This window comes from Rhineura floridana, chromosome 13, assembly GCF_030035675.1.
Source record: "Rhineura floridana isolate rRhiFlo1 chromosome 13, rRhiFlo1.hap2, whole genome shotgun sequence".
In the NCBI taxonomy this organism is placed as follows: domain Eukaryota; kingdom Metazoa; phylum Chordata; class Lepidosauria; order Squamata; family Rhineuridae; genus Rhineura; species Rhineura floridana.
In genome coordinates, this window is record NC_084492.1 from 35,245,694 (window position 1) to 35,267,530 (window position 21,837).

At 43.5% G+C, this 21,837-nt stretch overlaps 1 protein-coding gene across 1 annotated transcript in view; it reads left to right on the top strand.

The window, feature by feature from the left end:
- Positions 1 to 16,787, top strand: part of CRISPLD2 (cysteine rich secretory protein LCCL domain containing 2) — a 58,919-nt gene extending 42,132 nt beyond the window's left edge. The window contains exons 14-15 of the mRNA XM_061594219.1: positions 7,439 to 7,572; positions 13,143 to 16,787. Of these exons, the coding sequence (XP_061450203.1) occupies positions 7,439 to 7,572; positions 13,143 to 13,197 (189 nt within the window). The 3' untranslated portion in view covers positions 13,198 to 16,787. The remainder of the gene's footprint in view (positions 1 to 7,438; positions 7,573 to 13,142) is intronic.
- Positions 16,788 to 21,837: the final 5,050 nt, after the last annotated feature.

Genomic DNA, 21,837 nt, shown 5'->3' on the forward strand with positions numbered 1-21,837 from the left:
TCTCTAAGATTCTTTGAGTAAGTAGGTAAATGCATGACAAGGCCAATATTGGAAGGGCGGCATCCTCTGTAAGCCAACAGCATTGAGCAGCCTTTGCCAGCCTGGTGCCCTCCACGTATTGTGGACTACAGCTCCCATCGGTCCCAGCCAGTATGGCCATGGGACCTGTAGTCCAAATCATCTGGAGTGCCCCAGGCCGATAAAGGTTGGCAGAGGGACATTACAGATCAGCCTATAATTCCCGAGATTCCTTGAGGAGGCAGAACTGTGATACAGTCAATATCAGAATCCCCACATAGCTATGAAGCTCACTGGGTGACCTTGGGCCAGTCGCTGCCTCTCATCCTCATGAAAACCCCATTCATAGGGTCGCCATAAATCGGAATCGACCTGAAGGCAGTACATTAACATTTTTAATGTCTACAGTATGGAGCCAAATGGATCAGGATTGCTTAGGGCTAAGCAAAAGGAGTAAAAAACATTTATTCCCTGTTGAATTAGGGATGTGTTTCAAGAACAACATCCATCCTGTTTGGAGACCAAATCTTTGCTCTCCAAAATTGTTGGCTGGCAGCAGAGCCTAACAGTGTTTAATCAACATGTGGGTTGGCAGTAAAGTTACTACTGCACTGTTAGAATGGTCCCAATTATTAGATGATTCTCTTCCTACTACAGAGCTTCTTGAATTGTGTAAAAAAGGGGAAAATTGTGCTTGTTTCTCTGAAAAGAATAAAGCTTTAACCTCATACCCGTTAGCTAATTTGTATGATGGGTTTCAGCTCATTTTGGACACTGTGGCCTTAGCACAGATCCATTTCTTCATGTGAGCCAGCTGTGGGATTTCTTTTTCACACCCCTTTAGATCCTAAGTTAGCATATTCTGGCAGACCTTCACCAATGGGTTGAATGAAAGCATGGCTTCTCACCCAAATGTGATTGCTGAACTTTCTCTTGGTGTTGAAGGTTATGAGAGGTGTACTTAACTGGATTCAAAGGAAAAGACAGGGTGGAAGTTGGCCCAGGAAGGTTTGCGCTAAAGAAATTTGTGCTGGCGTGCATATTTATCGCTTGATGACTGCTTCATGAACTGATGATTGCATGTGCAATAGGGCTACAGCCTCATTCTGTTGAATGGCAGGGCCGGCCCCAGGATTTCCATTTCACCCCCCCCTTCACCTCAAATACATAAGGACTGGCATTCAGAGTACTGAATTATTATTAGTATACATATGATATGTAGGTTATCCCAGTGTATACAGTAGGAAACTGGATCCACTCCTCTGAGTCACCCTTTAGTACCTAGTGCAAGCTGAAAATCAAAACTGATCCTGAAATATGCCCATACCTTGTCTGTGTAACTCTACAGAGTGCACGTAAGTGCCATATATATTGATAACATGGTAATAGTTCTTGATAATCAATTAATTAATGAAATTATTTTTATTCTGTCTTTCATTAAAAAGTAATAATACCAAGCATTTTACAACAAATAGATAAGACAATTCAATCGAGAGATACAGACACAGGGACTGTTAAAATGAGTATCAAGGGCCAAGGAATGCCTGGGCAAGTAAACATGTTTTCAATAATGAGCAGAAACTCATCACAACTGAGGCCGGGTGTATCTCGGAGGGGAGACTATTCACATCTCCATGGACAAAACCCTCCTATTATTATTGATGCTACCACTACTATTGACACTACTACATGAGTAGTCAATAATAATAATAATAATAAACTTTAATTTATAAGCCGCCTATCTGGCCGATGGCCACTCTAGGCGGCGAACAATAAAACACGATAAAATACAATAATAAATATAGTCAGTACAGTACAATACAAATACAATGTGGTGCCCTCCAGCTGTTGCTGGACTCCAACTCCCATCATCCCCAGCCAGCATGGCCAGTGGTTAAAGATGATGGGAGTTGTAGTGCAGCAACATCTGGTGGACATTGGCTACCCCTGTCCTACTACTGCTACTACTTCTAACTTCTACAGTGGGCTGTGGGCATGCTAGTCACTTCAAAAGCAGCAATAATGGTTTTTCTGGCTGCCTTCTGAAATGACTCTGCCCTTGGCTGGACACACCTCGCCTCTCCACTGCTGACTTCAGATCTTTCAGGACCGCCCACAGCAAAGTGTTGGGCCAATCGCTGTCTCTGCCCGAGTCTGCAGCAAAGCTTTCCATTGGCCACACCTGAGGAGGCAATGGGTTGATCTGCCAATCGGTTGTGAAATCTGTCTGAAGCTGATTTTTTTTTTATAAAAGCACTCGAGCTGATCTGACCAGGTTTTAGAATAAAAAGGGATGGAGTTTGACTAGCATCATGTGCTCCCCATTTTCAGAAAACAAATGTGGAGATGCCCTGGGACTGGGACAACAGTAAGTGTCTCTCTACCCTAAGAAATATGCAGTGATCAAGTGCAGAGAGCATACCAATATATGCATTCATGAACTGGCCCCTGTTGTTCATATAGCACAGCCTTTCCCAACCAGTGTGCCTCCAGATGTTGTTGGACCACAACTCTCATCAGCCTCAGCTAGCATTGCCAATGGTCAGGAAGATGGGAGTTGTGGTCCAACAACATCTGGAGGCACATTGGTTGGGAAAGGCTGATATAGCAGGTGGAGTTTGCAAGGTTGGGTCCAAGCAAATTCCCATATCTGGAATTCAACTAATTTCCCACCGCCCTACCCCCTAGTCAATTTGACCAAGGGAAATATTGCATTTGCATGTTGTTTGGCTCATTTCCTTGACCACATGTCTACACTGCATTCATGTATGCCTAAAATGAGCTCTGATCACGGCACAGGCCTTTAGGAAGTAAAGACCAAACTTTGCAGGGGAAAATATTCCTGCAGCATCTTTCATCTCTGCAGACCTATAAACAGTGGAGCTCCCCCCCTCTTTTTTTCTGAGCCCAGTTTGGTGTGCTTTCCTCCATGGGGATCAAGAACAGTTAATTCTGGCCTGTGCAACTTATATGAAAAATTATCTTGCTTTTTTCCCATAGAAATCAGCATGCTATTTTAGCTGGCTCAGGGCTGAGGCCTTGGGAAAGGTATGTTTGCAAAGAAAGAGGTCACAGTAGTTTTGGAAATGCTCTTGAGAGCTCAAGGAGCCAAAGCGCTTATGATCAATGGCAAAATAATGAGACCACAAATGTGCCGGAGGTGCACTCCAAGCCTTTAGAAAGTACTGAGTAAACCAAGGAAGCGAACAGTTGAAAGTAGCAAGACCTTATCATCAAAGCCAGATGGCCCATTGTAACTCTAGAGAAAGAAAAAAAAGTCGTTTCCAAAGTCAAAATGTCATTCCGCAAGGCTGCAGGGAGCAAGGCATGGCAGGCAGCTGTTTCCAAAACCGATGAAGGGGGAGGAAAAGAAGCAAAGAAAACCATATTAAAATACCAACTCAGGATGGCCTATCTTCTCCATGGGTGGGCAGAATGCAGCTGAGGATCTGCTGGAGGATCTCTGGGCAGTTTGCAGTAGATCAGCAAGGAGTTTGATTCTTAATTGTTTGACAGTAGCAACAATATAAAGGCTCCCTGCCTCCCTAAAACAAATACACACACAAAATAAGCTGCTGAAACTAAGGAAATTTAAGGGGGAACCAGGAGTAGATTTTATATACTTTTTCTCATAAAGGTTACTGTGAGTTCCAGTAATAATAAAATATAACACCACAAAGAGCACTTAGCCAAAAAAAAAAAAGAGAGATAGAGGAAACACACTGCCAAACACAACGGCAAAAGAGGATGGATATTTGCCTAAGATTTGCATATGAAAATTTATATGTATAGATCAGAGCTTGGAAAAGCTACTTTTTTGAACTACAACTCCCATCAGCCCAATCCAGTGGCCATTCTGGCTGGGGCTGATGGGAGTAGTAGTTTTAAAAAAGTAACTTTTCCAAGCTCTGGTATAGATGCAAACTTAGGCCCTGTCTTGCAACTATCCATTTTGAAGCAGTATCATACCACTTTAAGCTATCATTGTTTTCCCCCAAAGAATCCTGGGAACTGTAATTTGTTAAGGTTGCTTAGAGTTGTTAGGAGACACCTGTTCCCTTGACAGATCTACAATAGCCAGAGTGGTTTAACAATCAACCCCTCTTCCCAGGGAACTCTGGACACTGTGGTATAGCGCAGTTGTTGCCTTCAGTGGGTCTACCCTGAGTAGGCTTAGCACTGAATACCACCCCATGTTAGTTTGGCTTCCAAATGTAAAATCATGGCCAGGCTAACCTGAGGCCATGCCATGGTCTGCTTTTAAAACTCCCAACCCTTGTAGGCCACCTAAGGTACAGATAAGAAGAGCAGTTAAAAGAAATCACAGAGGAGAGAGCAAGGCATGATAAAAAATGGCCATTGGTCAGGCCAAAGGCTTGCTGAAGACAGAACCTCTTCTCTTCTTGGTGGAAGTTGAGAAGGGCCATAGCCTAGTGGTAGAGCATCTGCTCTGCATGCAGAAGGTCCCTGGCTCAATCCTTGCCATCTTCAGGAAGGGCTGGGAATGTGCCAGAAATCCTGGGGAGCCACTGCTAGCCATTGAGCTAGGCCATTGTTCTTCAACCTTGGATCCCCAGTTGTTCTTGGGACACAGCTTAGGCACTGGTCAAGGGACCATGGGAGGTATAGTCCAACACCATCTGGGGACCCAAAGTTGAAGAACACCTAACTGGATGGACTCAGAGGTCTAACTCGATATAAAGCAGCTTCCTATGTTCGTTCCTATGAAGCAAAATTTTATTTATTTATTATTTGATTTATATCCCACCCTTCCTCCCAGTACGAGCCCAGAAATTTCAGAATGGTTGAGTTGTATGATGCCTGCACTCAACCACTGATGCTTGAGTGTGCTGTTTTTCTTTGACAGAATCATGGAATGGAATCATGGAGTTGAAAAGGACCTTGGGAGGTCAGCTAGTCCTTTTACTCAGTGCAAAGATGTACAACGAAGGCTGCAAATACAGCATGCCTGACAGATGGATGTCAGAGCCATGCCATGGCCCTGTAATGTTCTCTGGGGCATCAGAGCATTTTGAGGGGCATCAATAGATTGCAGGGAGTCACCTACTTGCTTTGTAGGTTGGGTGGGCTGTCAGTCGCTCATTCTACAGTTTGGAATGCTAATGAGGTGTTAGGGAGTTTCTCCCCCCACCATCTTTTTCTTTCTCTCCTAGTTTTCACTTGTGAGGTAATTAGCTGAAGCTGAGATTTCCTGCAGACAGAAGCTTTCATAATGAGGCTGATTTTACAGAGTTGCCAGTGGAAACCAGGAGGCCATGCCTCAGGGTGAAATGTTTATATCTGGGAGATTCATGGCAAAAAGATTTGTCAGAGTCCTACATTCCAGTAGGAACCCTTTTGCCAACCAGAACTCAGCGATGCTTCTGCTACTGCTTTCTCCGTAGTCACCTCTTGTTCACCTGGCCTCTCTCTTTGGGAAAAGGTGTGCACTGAGTCACCACTCCTCCGCCAGTGTATCCACTGGGGCTGTACCAAAAATTTTCTCCTCTGTGTTGTTGTTTTTTTTAAAAAAAAACATTCTCCATCAACTAATGGACAAAGACATTGCATTTGAAAATGATGAAAGGGGAGGGACGTTTGTTGGTGAAATTCTCAGCACTTTGCAAGTGCTGGCAGTCTGCAGATTGTCTGTCAGGGCCAATAAAATAAAATAAAATAAAATAAAATAAAATAAAATAAAATAAAAGGTTACCTGATATCATTGTGGAATCAGGTCACAGACAGGTAGATGTCTCTGTCCACCTGTCAGACTTGGCCCATGAGAAGTGGGGAGAGATAAGGATCTGACCCACTGGCCAGATACAGTCTTCACCCACAGGTCATGTGAATTTGTGACCAAGATGAGATTTGAAATAGGAACTTCCTGGTTCACCATACCACTCAAAGGCGGTGCTTATATGGGCTCCAAGATTTGGGCCACATCTGCACCATCTATTTAAAGAACATTTAAAGTGCATGGCTGCCCCCCAAAGAATCCCAGGAGCTGTAGTTTGTTAAGGGCACTGGGAATTGTAGATCTGTGAGGGGGAAAACCACAGTACCCAGGTTTCCCTTGGGAAAGCCATTTGCTTTAAATGTGCTTTGCATGGATGGTGTGGGTGTTCTCCAGGCTTGGCATGGAGAAAGCGAAGTGAGCCTGATTGTGAAGAACATCTGGTGCTTGGCACTCCTTCCGTATAATTGCTGTTTTTTTAATGAGGGGAGGAAATTTCTCCCTGTGCTCTTCCAGGGATTATCCTCTTCAAACAGTTTTGCAAATAGCGGCTGAAGATAAGAGACTTCTGCTGGGAGCAAGCGAGAGGTCAAGAATGCAGCGAGGTGGTGGTGGAAGGGGTGTGTTGGCCACACGAGAGGCAAATTTCAGCAGGCACTGCCGCCCAGAAATTAATGCTTTGGCAAGAGCTATTGAAAAGGAAGGCTTCCTAGTGAACAGCTACAGAACAGCCCGTTTGATTTCCTTGAGGACAGGGTGTTTTAGGTGCCCTGCAACCGTATCCTTGGGCAAATTCAAAGCATATCTGCTTAAGCTGTGGTCCTCCACTCTCCTTGACCATATACAGAGACCCAAAAAATCAAACCATTTCAAATGGTCGATGTTGCCAGCACAGAGCCAGTGATAAATGCAAAAGGGAACCAAAGAGAGTCTGCCTTTTATGGCTTGGAGGGGGGGGGAGAGAGAGAGAACATGCTTTCTTGAGTGTGTGTGTATAATATGTACATATATTATATGCTAGCAGCATACATTCCTTCTGGTACCGGTAATCCGACTGCAGTTGTAGTTCCACAGACTGGGAAAGATAAATGTTGGTGTTCCCACCTGGCCCCACCCTTCCAAGATGCTGCACTGGAGTGAATGTGCATTTTGTTGTTGTTGTTGTTCTTCGTTCATCAGTACCATAAATCCTCTAGAATCCAAAAACTGGTTTTCCCTGCAGCTTTGGGATTCCATGATATTTCTCTGTTTCCCCAAGTAGTTTTCAAGATATAGTCATCGGTCAGTCGTTGTTGCGGTCCTTTAAAGTCAGGCTTGACATTTCAGTAAACTTTTTAATGTGGTTCCGATTAAACTGGGCATAAAGAAATTAGGAGCCTGTATTTTTATTTTCTATTTTAATGATGATGAATTGTTATCCACAATGCTTTTAGAAATGCTGTGGGGCTGACATCACCAAAAGCTGGCTCTCAGTGCTGATGAACACAAAATTAAGGATTAAACATAGGGCTGAGCCTGGTACAGGTTTTGAATGCCAGGCCTCAGCCCTGGGACATGCGGAGCAATATCAGAATGATAACCTGGAACATGTAGTCAAGCTAGCATGAAAAGTGGGTCTAATTAAGGGCTGTGCCTGTGAGCTCTGGGATCCCTTTGTAACCATGATTGTGCTATATGATCTTTCAGAGTTCCAGTATTTGCAAAGCTGCAGTGCATGCAGGAGTCATTGGGGATAATGCAGGGGGCTATGTGGACGTGATGCCTGCGGACAAGAAGAAGTATTACAGTGGCTCTTTGAAGAACGGGATCCGATCTGAAAGGTAAGGCAGCCGCCCCTTTCCTTATAGGGCTGCGGAAAGATTGCTCTTGAGAATTGTTTTTTGTGTTCTGTGGCATAAAGACAAAGGAGGAACCCCCATTGCATCAGACCCAAGGTTCATCTAATCCAGCATTCTGGTTCCCACAGTGGCCAACCAGATGCCTACAGGGTGTTCCCAAGCAGGGCATGAAAGCAATTCTCATTTTCGTTCTCTACAATTACTGCTGCGGTGTAGTGGTTAGTAGGGATGGAAAGATCTGTCAGTTTCAGTTCTCTCAGTTTCTCACTTTTCTAATGGTCAATTCAGTTCTCCACATTTCTGCAGCAATCTGTGGTTTTCTTTTTTAAAAAAATCCTCATGAAAATTCTCCACCATATTAGTGCAAATTTATCCAAATAAACACATTTTTGTAGGTAGTTTTGACAAAGGTACACATTTTTGCAAGCCGTTTCTCATCACATCATGCCTTTTTGCATGTTTTCACTCATATATTCATTTTTATGTACACTTTCCCCTAATATATGCATTTTTGTAAATATTGTTTAGTTGGCGAACTGCATCCCAAATTCTAATCAATGCGAATTTCGAAGGATGGCTGTGTTTCGGTTCTCATGTTGTTTTGGAAAGAGTGAATTTGATAAATTCTGCTTGAAATGCGAATGGGATCGAAATTCTCACCCATCCCTAGTGGTTAGAGTGTTGAACTAGGACCTAGGGGCTGTTCACTGGGTGACCTTGGGCCAGTCACTCAGCCTAAACTACTTTACTGGGTTGTTGTGGGGATTAAATGAGGGGGGAGGGAAACCATGTACACCACCATGAGCTCGTTGGAGAAAAGGTGAGCTATAAATGCAATAAATAAATAAAACAAATAAATACTCTGAGATAACGGCATCTGAACATGGACAGTCCTCATGACCAAGTAGTTATGATGGATTTTTCATCTGTGATTTGCCTATTCCTTAATCTAAATTACTGCCTTCTTGTGACACCAAAATCCATAAATTAATTATTGGCTAGCATGACGAAGTATTCTCCAAGGAATTCATTCACAGTATTGTTCTGGGGACTAATCAAGGGGTACAGAGAGAGGTGTTATTGGGGCATGTTCCATGTGTCTGCTCTGTCTGAGAAGAGAAATAGGCCACATTCACACCATACATTTATTCCACTATTGTTCCACTTTAAGCAGTCATGGCTTCCCCCAAAGAATCCTGGGAAGTGCAGTTTGTGAAGGGTGTCAAGAATTGTTGAAAAATGGAAATGGCCTGCCTTCAAGTCAATCCCGACTTATGGCTACCCTATGAATAGGGATTTCTTGGTAAGCGGTATTCAGAGGGGGTTTTCCATTGCCTCCCTCTGAGGCTAGTCCTCCCCAGCTGGCTAGGGCCTGCTCAGCTTGCCAGAGCTGCACAAGCCAGCCCCCTCCTTGTCTGCAACTGCCAGCTGGGGGGCAACTGGGCTCCTTGGGACTATGCATCTTGCCCATGGCTGCACAGGTGGCAGGGCACGTAACCCCTGAGCCATTCACTGTGGGGGTGAAAATTGGCCCTTGACACCCAGGAGACACGAGCAGAGATTTGAACTCACAGGCTCTGGACTCCCAGCCAGGCTGTCCTCCCCACTGTGCTATACCAGCTGTTCAAGAATTGTTAGGGAACCCCTATTTCCTCCACAGAACTACAATTCCCAGAAGAGGGACTGGCTGTTAAACCATTCTGACAACTGTACATCTCTGAAGGGCATAGGACTCTCCTAACTCCTCTCAGCATCCTTCACTAACTATACTTCCCAGGATTCTTTTGAGGAAACCATGACTGTTTACAGTGGAATAATAGTGGAATAAAGATATGGTGTGAACATGGCCTTAGTAAGTAACTCTTGTTCTGCTATGTCCTTCTACAAGGGAGGGGGTCATCCTAAGGCAGAGGTAGGAAACATAAGCAGCTGCCTCATGCTGAGTTGGACCATTGGTCCATCTAGCTCAGTATTGTCTACACTGACTGACAGCATCTCTCCCACTGACCTACAACCTTACCCTGGTGGCCCTCAGATGTTTGAGGAGGTGTGTCACTCAGTGGCTGAGCTTCTGCTTTGCAAACAGAAGGGCCCCAGTTCAATCCCTGGCATCTCCAGGCAGGGCAGAGAGACACCCCTGTCTGAAATCCTGGAGAGCCGCCGCCGATTGATCTGGACAGTGCTGAGCTCAGTGGGCCAATGGTCAGTGCAAGGCAGCTTCCTGGGTTCTTCAGCTGCTGAGCTCCAACTCCCATCAACGTGGCCAGTGCGGCCAACGGTCGGGGAGGATGGGAGTTGCATTCTATCGATATCTGGAGGCAGTGGCGGTTCCATTGGGACTGGCCGGGCAGAAGGTAGGGAGACCCACAGTTAGGCAGGGCCAATGAGAGGTGCATCCAGCTAACTCTCACTTTGTCCACAACCTCCCTCCTGCTGAGTTCTACAATGGGAACACTGGGATTGAGGAGAAGGAAGCTGGCCAGGAAGTTCATCGTTTGGACTGGTTGTTAAGTAAGATGGCAGGTGGTTGGAGGCCGGCTGAGAGCAGGCTGAGGTTAGTGGGGCAGTGCCTCGGTCACCTTGATGGTCCAGCCTCCACAAGGTCCCCATCCTTGTTTGATGCCCCCCTCCCATTAATAGAATCTCACTCCTGGGAAGCACATAACAAGGTAGCAGCGCATTGACTGGCTCTTCCACTTGGCAGATTTGTTTTGCACTGCCGCTCTAGGATGAGTTAGTCCATGAAGAGGTCCCTGGAACTCAACTGAGGTCAAGCAGCCAGGCGCAATGCCCTCATCATTCCTGTCTTTGGCCCCATGGGAGCGTCTGGGAAAGTACACTTTGGATAACTCCTTCCCTGTTCTTCTCAGTCCTACGTAAGACTTTGCTGTGCTCCCTTGGGGTGGGGGAGGCTTTTGGGAATATCTGAAGATAGCTCACATTCAGTTAAAACTGAAACTCTCAGGATTCTGATTGGTTCCAAGATTGTTCCCCCCCACCCCCCACACACACTTTTCTGGAAATGCCAAAGGGAGAGAGAGCCAGCAAGGCCACTTTTGAAAGCTCTGAGCGGGGGTGGGGTGGGGGGAAGGGAACTGTAGTTCTGTGAAGGGTGTCCTAACAACTCTCAGCACTTTTTTTTAACAAACTACAGCTCCCAGGATTCTTTGGAGGTGGGGGAAAGCCATGACCGTTAAAGTGGTATGAGTGAGCTTTTGATGCATGGTGTGGATGTGACCTCAGTTTGTCACTCAGATTTTTATTGTTTGGATCAAAGGGCCATTACAATATAAATCACAACAATTAGGAAAATGGTTAACAACAAACAAGAAAATCCAAGAGTTAACAGCATGCATATATTTTCAGAGCTGCAAATGATCAAAACTTAATTGTTTTGATCATTTAGATTTTTAAAAAATCCCCTCCACAATTGACATTGTTTTGGGTGAAAAAAAGTAGCCCGTGTATAAAGCAAGTAACCCTATAAGCAAGCTCATCTGCATTGGCCAGCCACCACCGCATTTTGAAATTAGTCATGTGGCTTCAAACGTAGAAGAAAGCTCCCATGACCTTTGAATGAGACTGTCCTGGAAAATGAATAGATCAAAGCAACATTGGCTGCTGTTCTTAATTATTAGTCTACCCAAGAGTCATGCTTTTCTCTCTGGGCCACATTTTCCAAATTGCATCTCCTGAGTCTCTTTGCTGTCTTTTGAATCAAATCAAATCAATTTTTATTATGCGGTCACAGACCCAATATACAATTGATTTAACAGCAGGTAAGAGAATATAAGTTATAAAATAGAGCTTTTGAATCTTATCACCTCTCTTGCAGCAAATGGAAAATCTCCTGGGACGTTTCATCCATGAATTCCCCCTACTATTTTTATGTGTGTGTGTGTGGATTTACAGAGCCATATGCAGAATCAGGGCTGGCTCCAGGCATGCCGGGGCCCCTCCTCTCCCCTTCCGCAGGACAGGAGCTTCCGAGCCTCCCGCCATCCCCCCGCTTCACCTACCTTTCTCTCTGCTGTTTTTTGTGGCTGTGCGCACTGCGCACGCAGGGTTGCCCTCAATCAAGTTGGCGGCCAAGGTTTCCCTAAGGGGCTGAAGCCTATTGCTGCCATCAACCAAGGATTGGCTGTCCACGGTTTCAGGCAGGGTTCTCTCCCAGTTCTATCTGGGGATGATGGGGATTGAACTTGGAACCTTCTGCATGCAAAGCAGATGCTCTGCCACTGAGCTATGGTCCTTCCCCAATGCATTTGCATGGATTTTGCTGATATCCATGCAAAAAGGTTGCATCCAATTGCGTCCCCCCCATAATGGAAGTCTCTTTGGCTTCTCTGAATGGAAAAGGAAGCCAATTTTTGCAGATCTCTCCTTTTGTCCTGCAGCCTACCATGCTGTTCCAGTGGGTCCCCCAATCTTCTGGAACAGATTTTGGGGGGGGAATTCAGGGGGATGTAGACGGAAGGGAAATCAGAAAAATATCTCCTCCCTCCATTTATGGAGGCCTTCGCTGAATGAAACAGCCTCCTGCACACACTTGGATACAACCCATTTGGTTTTTCAGTGAATCTTCCATCATTAACTTTTGCTGCTAATTACATCTGCTTTGTTGGCCAGTTCAGAAATGGTGGCTGGATGGAAAGTAAATGCTTTCCCAAAGATGAAATTTGATATAGCATCATATGCTAACCAGGGGCTGATTGGAGGGTAAGAGTGAGAGGGGGCTTTTTATTTTGTCCAGAAGAGTAGTTTATTTTGCTGCTGCTCATAACCAGTTTTTTTTAAAAAATTGGCTTTATTATTTAATTAACTCACTGAATATATTGCTGTTTACATTTTTCATTTGATATGTTTCTATATGTTACAATTTTATTCGGGGCCCTGTGAAGACTTAGGCCATAAGTATGACAATGGTGATAATTCAGAGAGGAAAAACTGAGTCTGATTAATGGAGAAGATTCTATTTTTTCTGCTTGTATTATTATTGTTATTATTATTATTATTATTTTGTTGATGTGTTTTTGTTGGTTAGAAGCTGCTCTGAATGAGGACCTATCTAGGTGGAAGACACTGGGTGCAATTCAGTGCTAGTCTTTGCTCAGAATAGACCCATTGAAGTTAATGGACATGAGCAATGTAGGTTCATTAAATTCAGTGGGTCCACTCTGAGTAGGACATAGCTGAATGCAAGTAATTTATCCAAATATAATGCTTTTTTCTTTTTTTCCCCACAAATACATTCATTTTTATACACACTTTCCCCCTAACTTACTCATTTTTGTAAATGTTTGGTTGGAGAATTGCATCACAAAATTTGGATGCATGGAGATTTCAAAGGATAACTGTGTTTTGGTTCTCATGTTGTTTCAGAAAGTGCGGATTTGATAGATTTGGCTCTAAATGCAAACCGAATTGAATTTCTGTCCCATACCTACTTCTAAATATTGAAAAACACTCAAAATAAGAGACTGCCTTTTTTTCCTTAGTGGGAAAATTGCCTATGCTTTCCGTTTGACTCATTGTTGATTCTTCGTTTCCAGCTTAAAGACCCAGAGAGAAGGAAAAGCCTTCCGAATCTTTGCTGTGAAGCAATAAATTTCCGAGAAAAGGAGCCCCTTCTGTTGGGAGGAGGACGCAATGCTATTCCTATAAGTGATGGGAAGCTCACTCATGATGGTGGTCAGTCTTGGCATGTAGTACGATGAAGCCCTCTTGGTCGAAACTCTTTCAAGGAAGACAAAGATGGCTACAGGAATTGCATTCTGACTTAACTATCTACATCTCATTGGCGTCAGCTCAGTGTTGTTTTAAATTATTTTTACTTTCAAATGTTTAGAGTCCAATTTGGAGAGAGGAGTGTTCAACACCTTGTTCCCTGGTGCACAGCTTACATTGCTCACGTTAGTGCTTTGCACTTCATGGAATGCATCTACTGTTTCTGAAGGTTGAATGTTGGGTAGAATAACTATGGCGGTCTTATGTGTGCATGCGTGTGCAAGACAGAGAGATAATCAAAGCAGCTCTGCAGATTCTTTGCTTTGCTTGGCTTAATGACAGGTTGTTAGGTCTATCAAATGCAGCGCTGAAGCAATGTGTGGTAGACTGTTCTGTGGATATTGAAAAAGACATACCAAGCTATTGGAAAGGAAGCATCCTTTCAAAAGAGCACCATCTCTGCAAATTGGGGATTTCTCTCAAACAGAAGAGAATCACTGGGTTTGCTGGCCAAACAATTGCAGAAAGTTAGGAAGATGGGGGTGTTAACAAAAAACCAAGGAACAAGGACCCCTGTCCAAGCACATTTCAATTGAGAGTACATTAGACAGCATTTTTTTTATTTACAGTTAAACACAATTTATTTTATTCAGCTGAGCTGGTCATATCCTAATTATGCAGTGATCTCTACAAGCTGATCCTTATTTTGTTAGATACATATTGTTTCCTTTACCTCTTTTTTCTTTTTGTACAGATTGAGGGCTTTATTTTATTATTATTATTATATATATTATGTATGTTGGGGTTAAAAGCAACATATATATTAGAGAACTAAAAGATCTAATTTGTTTTCTTGTATTCAGTATATATTTAGATCACATGCAGATCCCAACTGACTCCATAATGAACAGTTTCCTAACATTCATCCAGTTATAATAATAAATTTAATAATAATAATAAATTTAATTTTTGTGTCGCCTATCTGGCCGAAGCCACTCTAAAGGTTAAATTTTAACTATTCATCATTCATATGATTCCTGTCCCCACCCCCTATTAAAAGCTTTTTAATCTAAAACAATATGTAGCTGGGATCCAAATATCTTGCTTTTTTGTATCTCTGGACATATCAGCCCCTCTGCTAATGTCCAAGCTGTGAGTGTCACTCAGTGCTTGGAAAGCTAATTTTAAAAAAGAATTAGTTCCAGTTCCAGTTTACCACCTTCCAAAAGAGTTCCAGTTCAAATTCACTTACAAAAAGGGATTAGTTCCTGTTCAAGTTTCCCCACACCAAAACGGAACTAATTCAGTTCCAGTTTAATTCACAGTTCAATTCACAATTAATTGATGTGGTCTTTGGCATTTTTTCCCCAGCCTTCAGAATTTTACAGTCTGCTCTGCTAATGTATAAAAAATATTTAAGAAGACAAAGAAATCATCAACACACACACAGTATAAAGTGAACAATTGTTTTATTTATTTTCTTCAACAATTATGATCTTTAAGCTTAAACAGGCTGCTTCACTTTTCAGATAGGTAAAACCAGTAGATGCAATGGCCACAATCAAAGACAAGTGCGATGAAACCTCTCTATATACAAAATATTGGAATTAAAATTAAAATTGAATTAAAAATTATCCAAAGTTCTGCTGTAAAATGAACTTAATTCACATTAAATTCAACTGGAAACTTTAGGAACTATTTTCAGGTGTAATTTAGAGATTTTTGAATTAATTCAGTGAATTAGCTATTCTGAATTAGTTTATTCCAAGAACTGGTGTCACCACTTAGGTAGCAAAAATGGAACTGCCCACGTACAAGAGAGAAGTATCAGATTTTGAGGGAACCCCAAAGTCTGCATAAATTTAAATTATCTTTAACAAAAATTACTCTAAGTTGACTGAACCCCAAAAGACGCAGTGAGAACTGTGCAAGCTCAGTAGTCATGGAATGCTGACTGACTTAAAAGGGGTACGACCGAAATTCAGGGGGAATAGAATGGAGCAGCTGAACTCTTGAGCAACAGTGCTCTACACCGCAACATTTCATTGCAGGCCTGTCTTGTTTTCTTTGAATAATGGACCCTCATCCTATCGCATATCACAAACTTCCAAAGATTATAGTTTGAACACATGCACTTTCTGTTTATTTAGAGTGCATTTTTACAGTAGGCAATAGTTCTTTCTTTTCCTTTTTAAGAGCAGCACCTAGGGTTAAATGGTTGCCTCAGACGGCTTTGGTAGCACTTGAGATCCTGGGGTTAAAGGAATGCTTGCCAGCCATGGTGCTAAAGTGGTGCTAATTAGGGATGGGCAGCCCCCCCCCCTCTCCCCAACCTGCCCCAGGAATTGTCCAGAAGAAATTGATTTAATTTCCCCTCAAGTCTTTTGAAATGTTAAGTCCTGGTGGGAGGCAATGACATCATCACCATGTGTCTGAGCCTCAAAGACTGAGTCCCTGTTGAGGCCTTCATACCTTGGGGCTGGGCTCTCCCTACCACCCATTTCATATTTCTTAAGGTGGGGGATGAAAAGGAGAGTCCAGCTGAGTGGCCACAGCAAGGAACAGTGGCCCTTGGTGATGATGCCATTGCTTGAGATCATTTCAGGCTTGTACCCCAGGCAGTCTACGGGGCAATCCAATTAACTCAGCCTGACTGTGCACCCAAGACTGTCTGGGGCACAAGTGTGAAATGGATCCTTGAGGGCAGACTCCCGAAATCTGTAGTAATTCCAGATTTGGCAGATTTCAGTGGCAACTGCACTTGTATCGGAGTATCTCTCTCCTCGATTTTTCCCCACTGTTTGTGGGAAAGGAACAAAGGAAGGGGGAATATAATTCACGGGCATTGGCATTTCATCAAAAATATGCTAGTGGGTGTATTCAAATAGAGAACGACTAGAACCAAGAAGAGCCTTTCTGCTCCTGGTTTAACACTTATCTATTTTGGAAACATATATTGATCTGCATAGATCTTCTCTGTAGGCACAAGCAGCCTGCAGGTTTTTTGTATATTTGCTTTTTTTCTATGAAAAATGATGTATTTTTTACTATTTCCTCTGTAAAAAAATGTTTACTGTAAATGACTATGTTTTGGCTTTGCATTATCTTTTGATGGGCCAAGTTTCTGGTTTGAAATTCATTCTCCTTTCTCAGCAAAGTATCTATACAGTGAAACAATCCAATTTCTTGCTATTTGGGGGTGTGACGTTTGTGGAAATAAAACCATTGAGAATTAAATCAAACATTCATCATGGAGCTTGTTTATGTTCTTGTCCATCCAACAGGAACCAAAGTTAGCCCAGTAAGACTATATCACATTCGCTCAGCTGGCTGGGCCTGATGGGTGTTTTACTCCTAAACATCTGGAGGGCACCAGGTTGGCAAAGGATGCCCTGGCTTTAATTTCCAAACTCCAGTTTCCTAACATGAAACTCTTTTAAAAACCTTCTAGTTCAATAGATATATTTATCAAACTGCAAGCTTGCCAACATTTTTACATATTATGTGATTTCAATAAATAAATGAAGGATTTTTGTGTGGTCCATTTTCAGAATGTAGCATCCAGTTATGGTAGAATTGCTGGCTGCTCCTCCCCCTTAACTCTGTGATTCAGACTTTAAAACTGGCACCAGCAGAACCTCACTGAGAGTGGGTATGCGTGTTCTAAGGGCTGCAGTGTTTAGCAGTCTGGTTTCCTGCAAAGATCCAGCAGACAAAGTTTAAACAGCAACCAAGGAGGACTGTGCAGCAAAGGTTTCCTTGGTTGCGGCAGAAAAAGAGCTTCCTTTAGGACTCTCAGTGGGGAGGCTGGTCAACGTTTATACAAGGAGCATCCTTAACCAAACATTTGATCCCCAAAGCCAAATATTAGCAATTCATAAATTGGGACTCTAAACATGAGTAATTTTCTCAGAACCAGACATTTTAAAAAGGAACGTGGTAGAGAATGTCAGGAGCCTTTCTGGGTTAGGTTAAAGCCTCAGATAGCTCAGCATCCTCTTCTCACAGTGGCCAACTAGATGCCCTAATGGAAGGGCTGTGAGCAGGACCTGAGCACAACAGCGCCCTCCCCACTTGTGTTTCCCAGCAATTGGTATTCAGAGCCATACTGCCTCCAACAGTGTAGGTAGGTAGGACATCACATAGCCATGGTAGCTTCTAGCCATTGATAGCCTTATCCTCCATGAATTGATACCATGACACTTGAAAGATCATCCTACCCCTTATATACCCAGTCGATGACTGCACTCTGCAGGTGCGGCCTCCTGCAGGTGATACCATCTTATCAGGAGGTCTGTTCTGCACAACACAGGAAGCGGACCTTTAGTGTTGCGGCACCTGCCCTTTGGAATTCCCTCCCCTTAAATATTAGGCAGGTGCCATCTCTGCTATCTTCTTTTCGGCGCCTACTGAAGACCAAGAAGTCTTTTAAGTAGAGATATCCCAGTCTGCGTTTGTGCTGGAATTGCTTTTAAAGATGTTTTTAAAGATGTTCTAGGCGTACCCTCCGTGGCGCAGAGTGGTAAGCAGCAGTAACGCAGCCAAAGCTCTGCTCACGGCCGGAGTTCGATTCCAACGGAAGGAGGAAGTTGAATCTCCGGTAAAAGGGGTCGAGGTCCACTCAGCCTTCCATCCATCCGTGGTCAGTAAAATGAGTACCTGGCATACGCTGGGGGGTAAAGAAAGGCCGGGGAAGGAACTGGCAATCCCACCCCATATATACGGTCTGCCTAGTAAAATGTCACAAGACGTCACCCTAAGAGTCGGAAACGACTCGCACTACAAGTGCGGGGACACCTTTACCTTTAAAGATGTTCTTAGGAGATAGGAGGAACACTCTGAGTGAGCTTGCTAATCAGGCATATTCATGTGGAATAGGTGGTCCTTTAGGGCAAAGGCAGGAAGACCTCAGGCTTGAGAAATCTGCTTTATTTCTTCCTAGAACCCCAAGACTCATCAACCAGAGCCAGGTGCAAAAAGATTATTAAAGGAAAGAAAGAAAAGGAAATATGCAATAAAAAGACCATCTACTCACATTAAGAATACAATAACCATCAGTATATCCATCTTAAGTTAAACGTATAAGTTCATATAAGCCCTCCAGATAGGTATCCGCATACTGATGACTATAAGAGATACATTCAAATGTAGCCAGGGCAGTGAGATCCTCAGACCGTTGCATAACAGATGGTGGGTGTTTATCGTCTAGGCTTGAAGTATAAGTTTCTTAGCGACTGTAAGGGCTCACAAAATCCACTTTTTCCTCGTTCCTCCTTTTGTTAAATTGGCAAATATTTTTTCTTGGTAAAAAACAGAGCCAGGTGCAAAATAGTGGGTCAGGCAAACACTAAGAATTACATATTTCCCTGGTGTGATGCTCTGAGCTGGCCAAATAGCTGCCATTTAAATTTCCCACAATGCCCCTACAGTAGAGGTGTTTCAGAGCATCATGGGTACTTTAAATGGTGGTTAGGTGCCTTTCTGCCACAGCCCCTCCATTGTCCACCAAGGGAGCCCACCAGACGCTCAAATCTAATATAGGAACAGAGATGCCATGGCATCCACATGGAACCAGGACTGTTCAAGCTGTCATCCTTGTTCTTCTTTGGTGATGTACCAGGCAGCAACTCTTGCCAAAATCCTCAGAGGCAAGGGAGTGGGACTGAGCTTGGTGGAAGCAGTGTCCCCTTGTTGGCATGTGATAGGCAGCGGGTCCTCTGAGCCCATAAGCAGGCAGATCCCACTCAGCCCATAACAGAAGCAGGTTCTTCCCCCTGACCCACCCAAGACTGCCAAGCTCCACCCCTGGGCCATATCCAAAGGTCTCCCAGCCCACCCACCCACCAGCTGTTTATTTTTGAAATGACCCTTTGACAAACCTGCCTGCACTCCACACTGGAGTGGGGAATATTTGTGACCCTATTCCCTTTCACAAATGCCTCACTGAACCCTCCAATTGAAAAATGTTATAGCAATGAGTTCTGGTGAGTCTGGATCTAAATTAAACCTGGGAGACACACAAGCGTTTCAGCTCAGAGTGCTTTGGTGTAGCAAGTTCATAAATCTCTGAGAAAATCAGAGAAGCTGAGCAGGTGACAAGCTCTCTCCTTCCAAGATCCAGCCTTTCTCTTAATAGTGTTCTTATTTCGGAAGGTGGATTCTTTCCAGCCTGGAGAGAAAGGACACTCTGTGATTCACAGTCCAGCTGGCCCCAGGATGCTAGTGCAGGCAGTCGGACAGCTGCCAGTTTGTACCTCTTGCAGCCAGCCCGTCCTTAAGAGGGAGAGGTCCTCTTCCTCCTATAGGAATCTGCTTTCTACCAGGCCAGATTGAGGTATTATCCGCGCCACAAATTTAAAGCACATTTAATGCACATTGCTTCTTCCAAAAAATCGTAGGAACTATAGTTTACCCCTCACAGAGCTACAATGACCAGCACTCTTAATAAACCAAGGTTTATCTAACAAGCATCTAGACATATTTTGTGCAGTGTCAAAAAAATATGCAGTGTGAAATAAGTTTTTGTGAAGTTGAGCATATGGGATTTAATATGGAGCTAGGTAGTTTCTAAAAAAAGAAATAGATGAGAAAAGATAAAAAGAAATGGAAATGAAGATAAATACTGGTTCCTTTCAAATCAGTGTTTTTTCGGTAAAAAAAGTGAGGTGCCAGGACTCATTTATTGATAAAAGTACTTTGGGTGCCAGCACAAAATGGTTGGCAAAGGGAGCAAAAGAAGAGGTGGAGGTGCTCCGTACTGGTGACGACTGTCACAAAGAACCCCTCCTAACGGTATAGTAAGGGACACATTACTTGACTAGTTTGTGGGCAGGCACTGTGCTGGCTGTGTGTGCAGTAGGTAAAAAAGCTTAGAATACACCCTGTAACAACCTACACTTTCCAAGATTCTTTGGGGGAAGCCATGAGCTTTAAATGCATGGAGTAGATGAGAACTATGTGCTCTTGCAGATGACCTGTTTATTAAGGATTCATCCTGATTTGTTTGCAGGGAGATACAGGCAACCTTGGATATTTAATTCATTCTGATTTGTTTGAGGGGATGTTAGACGATGTTGCCGCAAAGGAAATGTTATCCCACACTTTCCAGTGCATTTTCCCATCTCTTTCCTTATCATGAAAAAGTCCAATCTTTGGGGGAAGCAGGTTGGTTGTGCAGGACCTCCCAGTCAACTATAATTGCAGGTCCTGAATTTGCTAATATGTGATGCGTATCACATCCACACCATGCATTTAAAGCACTCTTCTACCACTTTAACCATCATGGCCTCCCCAAAAGAATCCTGGGAACTGTGGTTTGTGAAGGGGTCTCCTAACAACTCGCTGCACCCTTAACAAATTACCGTTCCCAGGATTCTTTGGGGGAAGACATGTTCTTTGAATGCGCTTTAAACATATGGTGTAGATATAACCTTTGGCCACTTAACCATTGTCAATAGTTAGGACATGCATTGTCAGAAAAGAGGTTAAAAAAAAAAGATGACTGCCTAGCATATCAAAGAGTGCTGGTCTGAGCCCAACTTCAGAGGATATTTGGGCTCAGCTCATAATAAGCTCCCCACTCCAAAACTGGGAATGTTCAGTTCTAAACCACCCCCAAGTCTGAACTTTGATGCCATCACTAGTTAAGTAATAGCAAGGACAATGTTTACTTTCTTTTTAAAAATCCACAACAGGATTAGTTTAGGGTTGCTTATATAATTGGGAGTTCAGTTGTGGAGGCCAAATGTGAGACGGCAAAGGATGCCAAGGCTAGATTGCTGGCAGGAAGAAACGGTGTCTGCTCTTCATCACTACTTTGAAGTGATGATTCCCCACCCCCACCCCATTCCCTTCTATATTGTTTTTTCCATCCTGGCTGTTGTCCTCCACCTCCCCCCCTCCCGGGTAAGTGGGGATAATTTCTTCCTTTAATAAGAAATCACTAGGAATATTTCCTCACTTTCTTTATCTCCCCCAGATCTTGAGCAAGTATAATCATTTCTCTTCAGAGAGGCTGTGAGTGCAGGAGATGGTTCACTGCATCTTGCATAGCAGTGCCTTTGCATTAATTTTGCAAGTTAAGAGACACCGTTGCTGATGGGTCTTGCACATTCCCGCCACTCACCCAGGATGCACATCACATGGAAAGTTCATCAGTCGTATGTAAATAAATGGGCTCTGTGTTTGAAGGAACCATAGCCATCTGGTCCCAGTTATTATATACGGAATGCCCTGGTACATTCCTGAATAAAGCACTCTCTCTTTTAGTTTTAAAGCTCTTTCAAAGACTTGTATGATTTGTTCAGCTCAGTGGAGGGTTCAGTAGCTGGTGGTCTCTGTGTCCAATCTGGCTCCTTGAAAACTGCCATGTGGTCCCCAAGTTCCCATTGTATAAATCTGTGGCCTGAGTGTGCAATAGCCCCAATGTGAAAGGCTGGAAGCTTAACATTTGGCTGTAGTTTGCCAAATGGTTGTACTTTGGTCAAGAGGAGCACCAGACTTCCACATGCATAACAGAAC